At 31.9% G+C, this 12,124-nt stretch overlaps 2 protein-coding genes across 2 annotated transcripts; one reads left to right on the forward strand and one right to left on the reverse strand.

Annotated features, from left to right (window-relative positions):
* Nucleotides 1-1,394: 1,394 nt before the first annotated feature.
* LOC128161068 (trace amine-associated receptor 5-like) lies at nt 1,395-2,255 on the forward strand. Its single transcript, XM_052824317.1, has one exon. It carries the CDS (start codon nt 1,395-1,397, stop codon nt 2,253-2,255), a length of 861 nt encoding a protein of 286 aa, XP_052680277.1.
* A 7,736-nt stretch (nt 2,256-9,991) lies between these two features.
* On the reverse strand, nt 9,992-11,670 carry LOC128158796 (uncharacterized). Its single transcript, XM_052821748.1, has 3 exons — nt 11,400-11,670; nt 10,524-10,754; nt 9,992-10,197 (listed from the first exon to the last, which is right to left on the reverse strand). The coding sequence occupies exons 1-3, from the start codon at nt 11,668-11,670 to the stop codon at nt 9,992-9,994; spliced, it is 708 nt and encodes a 235-aa protein (XP_052677708.1).
* Between the last annotated feature and the right edge of the window lie 454 nt (nt 11,671-12,124).

The raw sequence follows: 12,124 nt of genomic DNA on the forward strand, positions 1-12,124 counted from the left end.
GACCCCCCCCCCCCCCCCCCCATTGTGGGGGTCTTGATTTTCACAACTTTGAATCTACATGTACACTACCTGAACATGCTTCCATACAAGTTTCAGCTTTCCTGGTTGATTAATTAGTTTCTGAAAAAGGATTTTTAAAGATTTACTTTATATATTCCTATGTAAAAAATGCTATCCCTCACTGTGACCCCACCCTACACCTTAGGGTCATGATTTTCACTACTAACACTACCTGAGGATGCTTCCACCCAAGTTTCAGCTTTCCTCGCAAATTAGTTTCTGAGATGAAGATTTTTAAAGATTTACTCTATATATTCCTTTGTAAAAATTTGACCCCCTCCCCCATTGTGGCCCACTCATGATTTCGAAATCTTTAATCTTACATTACCCCAGGGTGCTTCCATTTTGTCCCTACCCTACTCCTAGGGGTCATAATTTTCACAACTTAAAATGTACTCTAAATGAAGATGACTCCACACAAGTTTTATCTCTCCTGGCCAAATGGTTTCTGAGAAGAAGATTTTTAAAGATTTACTCTATATATTCCTATGTAAAAATTCGACCCTTATTGTGACCCCGCCCTATCCAAGGGGGTCATGATTTTTACAACTTTAAATAAACACTACCTGTGAATGCTTCCACACAAGTTTCAGTCTGGCCAAATGGTTCTTGAAAAGATTTTGAAAATTTCTCAAAAATGTTCAATATTTCTTGATTATCTCCCCGTGATCATTAATTTTTACAACTTTAAATCTCCGTTGCCTATGACAGACAGACAAAATGCTATAAGAAAAGCTTTCAGTACAGGTGAAATAGTAAAACAATACGCGTATGTCATGTGAATATCTTATTCAGAAAACAATGTTCAACACATATAAAGAATAATATATTTTTGTAAAATATTTAAAAATTACACAGTCTGATAAACAGATTGGTAATTTTAATGATAAGTTTCGAGTGGTCGTTAATAAGTATAAATTCCGTCCAAAAATGGTCACTTATAAAAATGATTGTTGCTTAATTTAAAAAAAGTAATGTCTGAAAATTTAAGTCTAAAAATATGCCGTGTTCTACAATGTAATACATTGACATGAGGCGGTTATACGTATCCGTAAATAAGCCACCAGCAGACCAGGAAATTAAATTATAAAACAAATACATAGTCATGTGATGTGAATTAAACTTTAAAAGCCTACTTGTCCTATATATGGTAGGCATATCCCTTTTCTTGGACCAATGTTGCATTTGTGATTGTTTATCGCTGTAAAAAAACAGAAGATAGTTATATGCATAAAACGTTTGTGATTTGGGTATGTGTAAACCGCAACTACGTAACGAATTTGTCCATTAAGAAATACAAAATTATTAGTGTAACTCTAACTGCTACCGACAACATGGATGTTAATGTGACCATAAATACCCATAATGAATTAGGAAATGATTCAACTTCAAAAGGATTTACTTTGCAACTCTTTTATAGTAAAACGACTTTCCAAATAACATTCACCTGCGTTATTTTTACTATTGCTTTTTTTGGATGCATTGGAAACCTTGCCACAATAGTTAAAATCGTATACGATCCGAAATACCACACACCGACATTTGCTGCTATCGGTCAGTTGGCTTTGGCAGATTTTCTATCAGTCACATTTACAACTATTGTGAGAATGACAAACATTTCCGATATTGATAGGTTGCCTATTGTATTACTCATGACGACAAGTGCTCTGAGTTCTTATTCTCATGTGTGTTTTCTGTCCGTTGTCAGATATTTAATCACAGTGTTTCCCTTACAGAGCAGACAACATCTCACTGTAACGGCGATGTGTTTGTGTTCACTCACAATATGGATATCTTGCGGTGTATTTACAGCTATTTTAAAATATACTGCAGACACAGCAGGTTTGATATATATGATGACAATTTATCTCATCGCCAATGTTTTTATATTGTTAATAGTCTGTTCTATAATGACCATTTTGCATGTTAAAAAGATAAGAACATTACAGAATTCTTTGTCCGTAACAGATCAATCACGGAGAAGAATGAATATTGTTGTCGCTATGATCCTTAGTATATTTGTATTATATGAATTGTCTGTGACAGCAAACTTTATAATGGTGCTTTTTTTTAATCAACAGGTTTCAAATGAACTATATTATCATGTGAAAAACTTAGATTATTTTAACATTTTTACTGCATGTATAAACTATTCTTGTAATCCTTATATATTATTTTTTTCACAATTCATTTAGAGCTGAGCGTTTGAGTGTCTTATATTGCATAAATCATTTTATATCCAATAAACTATATCCATATCCAATGTAATGTATCAGATTTTATGTTTTTATAATTCTAGATTTGCAGCAAATCCATCCCGTCATTTTAAAATCAACTTTCAAAAAAGACAAGTTTTTTAAGAATTGTTTCCTCATATTATTTTTTTTTTGAAATCACAATTCATATATGCACTATGGCACACATCATTATCAATGTATTTTGTACCAATGAAACTACCTTTTTATGATTAAAGAGCTTATCATGTTACATCGTGCAAACATGGTGCCAAGAACATTTCATAAAAGATAATATTGCTCTCTACTTTATTTAATTAATTAAAAAGTAATCATATATTATAAACGAATAATTTGGCTATGGGTTTTTTCATTGTTACAATTTCAAATATTTCAGAAACTGATAAAACAATGAGACGAGCATTAATCTGATTGTGACAAAGATTCAGCATTTTATTTTAGTGACGCCTTAAATGTAAAGTATAATATCACACATGCAGTCACACCCGTTATATATTTTTAATATCTTATTGCACGGAATTTTTACTATATATATACTGTGGAATCATTTAAATTCGTAGTGGCTCAGTTGCGAAAAAACGACGGCATCCTAACATCCAGACATGTCTTAAACTTATTAGAACCCGACACTCTTAATGAAGCATTTGGTCAATTGCTTATATGTCATAGTTATTTAAGAGTGTTATGGCGGTATTAATAGCACATGTCATTTTTGAATTGTAATAACTTCATTTTTTTTCGAGTATGATCTATCTCTGCTCGTAACTTGCAGCTAAAGAATTTAAAGAAAACTGGGATGCAAGTTTTAATTTTGTCAAAACATTGTTTGACATGTGCTGAGCAATCTCTTCTAAGTAAAGGACTAAAATTTATACCAAGTCCTAAGTCGTGCAATGCCAAAAACATTGTACTAAGAGATTTTGACGAATTTGCACGAAAATTAAGATGCAAATATATGTTCAGCAATTCCAATAGAAACTTACTGCATCCCTTTAGACAGCGCTCAGGTTACAAACCAGAGCACACATGTGATACATTAGAAAAGTATATCGATAAGACTTAACTCGAACTAACATCGTTTTGAAGACAATCTCACTAAACATAAGAGGGAAGCATTTGTCTCATTAACAAACAATCTTGGGATTCTAATTAAAAAGGCGGACAAAAGCAACACAATAGTTGTAATGGATAAAGATCAACATATCTCAGAAGATATAAGACAGCCTATTATGTCCAGATAGAAAAACCTTATTTAGAAGCTCTACATCAGAGCATCCAATCTAAAGTTTTGGAAATGTATCAAAACCAAACTTTAGACAAGAAAACCTATCGGTTTTTAAGCACAAATAAAAATGTCAATTTGAAATGTTGGAGTCTGTATTTGCTCACTAAAATACATAAAATAAACAAACAAGTGCTTGGTACTTTTTTAAAAGGCCAATGCAGCCTCCGAAAAATTCCACCTGGTCGACCAATTATCTCTCAATGCGGCACACCAACGGAAAATATAGGTCACTACTGTGATCATTTCCTTGTGTCCATTGTTCAGAAACAGAATTCTTACATCAAAGACGCGTCTGAGGTGGCAGGGGACAGTTTTTTTTATACGGTTCATTGTAGCCAAGGGATGCATGTCTTCGGAACTCTGTAACTAGAATTTCCTCAGTTTCCATTCAGCACAAATACCTTTAATTCACTCTTTATAAAGCCAATCACCAATTTCTGAAGAAAATTACTAGTCAAAACCTGTAAAATTCTCTGCATACTGGTTTTTATGAGATTTTGACCCTTTCATATTTTGCTAATTTTTCATGATTTTTCAGCTTTTTAGACCTCCCCCAGCTAATTCCCTGCAGAGGGTTGACCTTCCGCACCGCGTGCATGTTGCACTATCACATGCCAGAAACTTACCGGTGTTTAGTTTACAATGTCCCATCCACCTACTTTTTGTGTTATTTTACCTCCCGTCTGTAACTTGCAATTTCACTGTGTAAAGTCAGCACAACAGTCAGAGCCGCAGGTTTCGCATTTTACTTCTGATTCTCATGTACCTAACATAAGGGGCCTACATATTGCATATCAATTTCAACAAGAGACACCCCTCTAACTAATGATAATCATTAAAAATCATTTCATGAATTTTAGCAACACTCATAAGCCTTCAAGTACAGCAATTCTCAATTTTACAAAAATATTTACTTTATTCGAAACTGTCCCTTGCTACCTGATTTTATACAAAAATGGAATCTCTGATTGTACCTGAAAATGTCATCTTGGTTACTGACGACGTGACCAGCATGTACACCAACATGGAATTTGATGAATTACTTCATTCTGTCCAGAAAGCATATTTAGCAGACAATTCTAGTTTAGAATTACCTCGACATTGCAGTTCTGGTCTAATCTTTTTTCTTAGATGCATACTTGAAAATAATTTTTTCGAGTTTAACGGAAACTATTACAAACAAATTATGGGCGCGGCGATGACGGCACGCCCGTCACCAGAAATTACAGATATACGTTTGAAAGATATCACTGATGATGTAATATCTAAATTTCAACATACCGACAAACTTATCTATCACGGCAGATATAGAGATGACAGCTTTATTCTATTTAATGGAAGCCCAGATGAAATTAAAGAATTTTTTGACATAGGGAACTATTGTCATAAATATCTGAACTTTACTTATGAATTATCTCACACCAGTGTCAATTTCTTAGACACAACCATATACAAAGGAACAACATTCTCAGATAGCCAGCGATTAGACATTCGCTCATATATCAAACCTACTAACAGCTTACAATACCTGCACAGAAAAAGTGCTCATAGCTCCACAGTCTTCGAGGGCCTAATTAAAGGAGAATGTACCAGACATCTGAAAAATACTAACGATCAAGCTGTATTACTAAATATTTTCAATTCTCATCTCGAAAATATAGGTTACAAACAATCAGAAATTGAACCTATTATGCAAGAAACTCTTTCTGCAAATAGAATGGATCTTCTCAATAAACAAAAGAAGAAAAACACTAAAAAGGCTGTACCGAACGTTTTTGGTGACCAAATTAAACCATGTATTAAAGGGTTAAGGAAACGACTTATGAAATACTGGGATAACATACAACATGACGAAGTATGCAAAACATTATTCACAACACCTCCAATGGTTGCATACAGTAAACACAAAAATATAGGTGATCTAAACATTAGATCCAAATGAAAACCAAATGAAGTTCAAAAAGACTAATTGGTTTATACATAAGGTGAACTCCTGACAAGGCGGGCCTTATTACAATTAAAAAATGACGTGCTATTAATACCGCCAAAACACTCTTAACTAACTATGACACACAAGCAATTGACCAAATGCTTCATTAGGAGTGTCGGGTTCTAATAAGTTTAAGACATGTCTGGCTGTTAGGATGCAGTCGTTGTTTTTTTTTTGCACACGTGGTATTCGTTGGTAGCCCACCCACAAATTTACATCCTTGACGAAAAGTAATGATTGAAGGGTTAGTTTTTCGACTTAAACTAAACACCGATACATCCAAGAAATTACATCCTTACATACATGTATATGTAAAAAATGCGGAATTCACAAAAATAAGCCTCCACAAAACTATTTGATTCATTAGTAATACTTTTCAATTGACAACCATGTAAAAACTGAATCCACTTAAAATATTGAAATATTACTGATATATGTTCAGTGTTGATTGAAAGGGTATATGTACCAGTTATAGAAAAAAAATAACAAAAAATAGTTGAGAAGGTTTGTTCTGCTTGCAATTGCTTCCGCTATTCACTAAATTTAAAATAGTGCACTTGTGATGAAGGTTTACTTGAAAAAAATTCCATGGCAAAAAAACAAATAAAGAAGTGTCTTTGAGTGTTGGAGAAAGCACCACTTCAAAAACAAACACAACACACAAATAAATGCCTTATGGCGGGAAGTAATTGCAAACAGGGGCGTATCCTATAGTTTTTTATTTCAAAGTTTAATCCCTTGTACTACTTTGTCTGATGTTTATATGTCATGTGCCTCCTTCTCAAATTCACGTTAATTTCAAACATTTGAGAATGCCCTTCTCCATCTAAATATAGATATAACATTTAAAAAAAGTAGCAACGTGTAGTGTAAGTAATACTGAAACTCACACTCCACCATTCAGATATGATACATGTATCCTTCTATTTATAACTTCGAATAAGTTAAAATCCACGCCTAAACCTCATGACCCGTAAAGCATTCTATTCCCAATCGGTACTTGTAATTCTTAAATTTTAAATTTTAAATGTATCAAAGATATCCTGATATTACATATTAAGTCCATTCCTATAGTTCTAAAGTGCATAAATTTGAAAAACAGGGGGATAATTGGAAAGAAATATTTGACTGATAATTTTCTCTCTGTTACTTGTTTGTTTTATGTTTTGTTTTTTCCTCTTTTGTATTATTAACTTTACAGCTATGTTTTCATTTTCTTTACTTTTTTGGTTGTTATTTGTTTTTATTGGGTTTTTGTTTCAAGCAAGTAACCACTGCATAGCGCTATTAAAGTGCATCTATACATAGAGTTTATTACTTAAAATATGCAGGCGAGCGTGTGAGTTGGTATGCAATTTATTTCATAAAGAAATAAATTATATTTTAAAAAAGTCCATTTCTATAGATGTTCCCGGATATAGCAAGATCATGCATTATGGCGCCATTTGCAAATTCCCAGGAAATTTGGTCCGCTTTGAATGACAGAAAACTCAATAAATTAAAGGCAGCAGTTGTTCAAATTCCCCACCAACCCATCTATTCTCGTTAAGATACAATGCTTGTCGACACGCCCCAAACTACAATTGCATTGATCTAAGGATGCATATACAGAGGGCAATTTGGAATTTAGCATTTTATATATTATAATGAATTTGTAATGACACATTTGATTCGTCATGACAAATCTTTTTTATTTAATCTCCGTACCTATTCACTTGAATCAATCAATACAGCGACATTTGTCATACAATCGAAGTATATAAATATAATTAATAATAATGTGAAAGCATATTTTTTTATGAAGTTTGTAAAAGAAATCAATGTCTTTGTCGATTTCAATATGACAAGAATTGAAAACGTTTTCAAAATTTATTTTTAAATCATGGTGGCTTTATTATTTTTATACTTGTCGCTTTTAAATGAATGTCAAGTAAAAATTTAGAATTAAGAATTACTGTGGAATCCTTAAAAAATATATGGGGGCTAATTTTCGTTGATTGCTTAAATTTTACTACCTCTTATAGACATAATTTTGTGTGTTAATTTATTCCCTACATTAGGAAATATGACTCTATATCTCTTTTTTATTAATTTGTGGAGGATGTTAATTCGTGGATGAGAGGTACCAAAAAAAATTCCATGAAATTGAGCCACCGCAAAATTTAATAATTCCACAATAATTGAAGTTTCTCTTAATGAATAATGATGAAGAGTGTAGTTTTTAGGTTGTTCAATGTCAAGCCTAAAAAGAGCTACGTTGGCACAGATGTGACAACATGTCCGCTGTTTTAAAAGTTTTATTTCTACTGTATGAATGATTATTTTCTTCACTTGCATACAGTTTCGCCCAATCTTCAATTCGCACTGACAATATTATGGTTCAGGATATAAAATAAGGAATATTTGAATTCGCCTTGTCTTAAAATCGCTCTCTGGCAACAAAGGCGAAAGGGTAAGAAAAAATGTGCACATCGCCGCTTTTCAAAAAATAATTCATTGTTATTTCATGCATCTTCGTAGTCTGTCCAATCGCCAATGGTTCCTCATATATAGAATGTTATTATAATGTTATGTTCTCTTATCAGTTAATTAACTAACGGAAATAAACCGAAATTTTACAAAAGTGAACGGTGGTCAACAGAAAGATGGCCACACGCGCTTATTTTTGCAATATAAGTCCAACCTATGCTATGAAACGGTTAAACATGGTCAAATCAGAAGCAACCACCGCCACCATAGGCACTTGTTTCTGTGATAAAGTCTACCCCATTGTATTATAATAACTGTTATTACAGAAACAAGCTTGCGTGTCAAATATCTATAAATGAGGTATTCCGAACAAATGTCATAAAATAAATGTATTAAGACTAACCCTGTTTTATGAAACTCTCTTCATGATTCATCCTCATGCATGCATTGAAAATGTATATATTTATAGTGAACAATTTTTGGATGCATGTTCTTTTCTAAATATTTCCTGAGATTTAGGTGCCGTCTTACTTTTCTTTCTCTCTCCCTCTCTCTCTCTCTCTCCCCATCTCTCTCTCTCTCTCTCTCTCTCTCTCTCTCTCGCTCTCTCTCTCTCTCTTGACATTGGACAAAATTTATCTAGAATGTGGCCTCTTTACTCAATATATAGAGGCAAACACTTTGTGGTTTTATAAAAATTTTATATCAACAACTAGAGGTCAGAGGCTACATAATTCACCTGACCATTAAAAGCAAACTGGCATAAATCTGAACAAAAACAGCTTTAATAAATCAATAATGGGAAAAAATACAATTAAGCAGATTAAAAAAAAATTATTTTAACATTGATTCCTTAATAAGGATTAAGATTTTGACTGATTCTGTATTTTATGCTAAACTGTGGCATTGAGACTTACCCCATCCAATTGCAAGGGATCATGATTTAAACAAAATTAAATCTACACGTCTGTGGATGCTTCCACATAGGTTTCAATTTTTCTAGGATAATGGTTTTTAAAAAAGAAAAAGATTAATAAAAATCTACCCTTGTAAGCCTTTTTTTTAATTTGACCACATATTCTGACCCCATTCTACCCCCGGGGATCATGATTTGATCAAACTCAAATCTATGTAATCTGAATACCATATATCCTTTTTTTTTTTTTTTTCTAATTAATTTCTTTAAAAAGGGAATAGTCCTTCAATTTCACCAAACGTAAATACCCATGGACAAATTAAAAAAACATATGTACATTGATCTTTAGCAACAATATAGAATGCATCAATGTTTCAAAGCAATTGCACATACAAAAACAAGCTTATCAATTTTGATATTTTCTTTTCCCTATAATATTCTCAATAATATAAAACGTGACTGTATGAATGTTTATGCAGTATAATTTATGGTTAATTCATTGAATTTACAAGGTTACAGTATTGAATTCATATCCATACCATATATAGTATCAGATGGCTTTTATCTTCCTCAGAACAAATGCATTAAATTTTAAATATTTTATTAAAAATGTCACATTGCATTCTAAAATATTAGAGAGAAAAGAAAAGAAATGCTTCAATGCATGAACCTGCTTTAGAATTCTTAATGTCTCTAGATATAGCTATAAAATAAATTTAAAACTGACTTAGAATGAAACCTAACAAAATTACATGTTATGAAAATTACAATAAAATATCATTATAGTTTATGAATTTTTAATTCAATAAACTTTAAAATAACGTCTTGTAAACTAAATTCCAAGGAAAGAAATGTTTGCATATGATTGTGACAAACTTAAATGATAAGGAATTACAACAACCATAATGATCTATCGTAAAAACATGCTTAATAAAACAGTTGTGGATACATGTACATCGTTGTATATTAACGATATTCACATTTTTTAAAAACACGTTGATATTGGGCATAGAAATTTATTTAGTGTAAATTTCAAGTTCTGGAATATTTATGATATTTACAGAGCCTTTGATAATACGCAAGCGGACGTATTGGCCTACAGCTGGTTGTTCACACAAAATCTCAACTACTCCAAGGGTCTTTGATGGTCCTTTGTAAAACCCGCGCTGTATGTATTGGCTACTATTGGTCACTTCAACAGCAACGTTATGGAATCTTTCACCTGTTCATGATAAAAAAGATCTTTTAGAAAAACGTCTTAGAGTTGTATTCTATAGTATCAATTGATGACTGTAACTCTCGCAATGTGCGCAGGAATTTTTTTCCCAAACAAAATATCCAGACATGTTATGCAAAAAAAATTTTGCATAACAATTTTTGCATAAAAATTTTACTGACACTAAATCTGTAATATTTTTTTTAAAAATGACCCATACAGTTTTTAAAATACGGAAGAAAATATTGTACAATGAACCCTTAAATGAGTCCCAACGTTATGATAATCATTCATAGCAATATTTTAGTGAAAAGTGGTAATAAACAATGTACCGCCACCATCTCTCCTCATATATACTCGCAAAAAGGATATTGCTAATGCCTGTTGCAAATCAACCCTGATCCATGGAGCAGTTTCATATTCTGAATGAAATATATGTATTCCTCCATTTGGAATCAAACCATCAGTAGTATATTGTGGAGACCAATTCTCGTAATAATTATAGTATACTGACGAGCTATCAACTAGTTTTTGAAATGCTGCATTCTTCTTCCATTCCAACTCTAATAAGATACATAAAAAAAAGTATACAATTTTTCTATGAAGTATGAATCATTAACACAAACTAAAGTGCAAATATAAAATTTGAACAGATAAAAATCAAAGTCTTTTTTATATATATAAATATATGGTATGTTTTGAAATTAAATTTTATTCGTTGAAAAAATATAACATAGAAACACATTTGACTTTTCCTGTTAAATACACGAATGGATAAAAGACCAAACAACGTGACTTTGATTTTAAGGTAGAATGATACATTAAAATTTCTATGGATTGATAAATCATATCTAAAACAGATTGTTTGTTCATAGAAGTAAGTATAAACCAAATTATTTTAACAATTCTTTTTATATTTTACAATTGAAATTGGAAATAATTTTTGGTTGCAAGTAGCACACTGTTGAGTTAATATTAGTCCGCGCTATCATAAAAATATGACAAAAAATATAAACTAATTGAGTATATAAATATCCTTCTTAAAAAACAGTTCAAAGCTTTAGAAATCAAATGTAAAAATCTTAATAAGATCTAATTGCTTATTTTTACTGCATAGATTCCTTATGTCAGATCCGTAGATCAGACTGTGCAGATAATACATTTAATTGGTTCTCAAGACACTCATTGTAATGCAATTAATTTCTTACCGTATTTCCACCACTCGACATTTCCATTGGTCACACCAGTACTGTAAACGAATGTACAATTCCATCGACAGTGGTTATTATCACCGTTAAAGAAAAAGGTAACATCCTTTGCTTCTCTTCCAATTGCTGCACACAGTAAGAGACTAACTACGTATCTCTCCGTACAATTAGCAACAAAAAAGGGAGGTTTTGTTCTCATTTCATACCATTGCTGAGCCATGTTACTCATTGATATATCAATCATCAGTAATATTATTTTGAAATGTTTCATGTTTCTCAGTCCAAAAATTAAAGATACATGTATGTAAGTTTACATTGACAATTTAGGACAAAATGAGCAGCAGCTTCTATTGAAAAAGAAACACATTGCCGTAAACAATGGTTGTGTTACAACATCTGTTCCGTAATGCAATTACATATAATGATTACATAAACTGCATTATCAAAAGCTTTGTATTAAAACGTTGTCAATATGTATGCAAATCAGGTTCAAAATGAATAAAGAACAAACAAAAATGAACAGAAAAAAATTCATACATAGGCTAAAGAATAATTTAAAACTTTCTTTCATGTAAGCATGAAATTGGCAATTTCCACTTTTATATCCTCCTATCAGTTAATTATTTATTTCGATTTGGAGATAAATGATTTTTTTCATCTTAGTAAGAATGCCAAGATGAGACGCATATATTTCAAGCTAAATGCCTCTTGCAAAGTATGAAGAA

Source organism: Crassostrea angulata, chromosome 8 (genome assembly GCF_025612915.1).
Source record: "Crassostrea angulata isolate pt1a10 chromosome 8, ASM2561291v2, whole genome shotgun sequence".
Classification (NCBI taxonomy): Eukaryota; Metazoa; Mollusca; class Bivalvia; order Ostreida; family Ostreidae; genus Magallana; species Magallana angulata.

Excerpts from the sequence above, each read along its gene's own strand:
- LOC128161068 (XM_052824317.1), top strand. The coding sequence starts at position 1,395 with ATGGATGTTAATGTGACCATAAATACCCATAATGAATTAGGAAATGAT.
- LOC128158796 (XM_052821748.1), bottom strand. The coding sequence starts at position 11,670 with ATGAAACATTTCAAAATAATATTACTGATGATTGATATATCAATGAGT. Across the intron at positions 10,755-11,399 it reads TGTCGAGTGGTGGAAATACG|AGTTGGAATGGAAGAAGAAT; the intron begins GTAAGAAATTAA and ends GTATCTTATTAG. Across the intron at positions 10,198-10,523 it reads TATGAGGAGAGATGGTGGCG|GTGAAAGATTCCATAACGTT; the intron begins GTACATTGTTTA and ends TATCATGAACAG.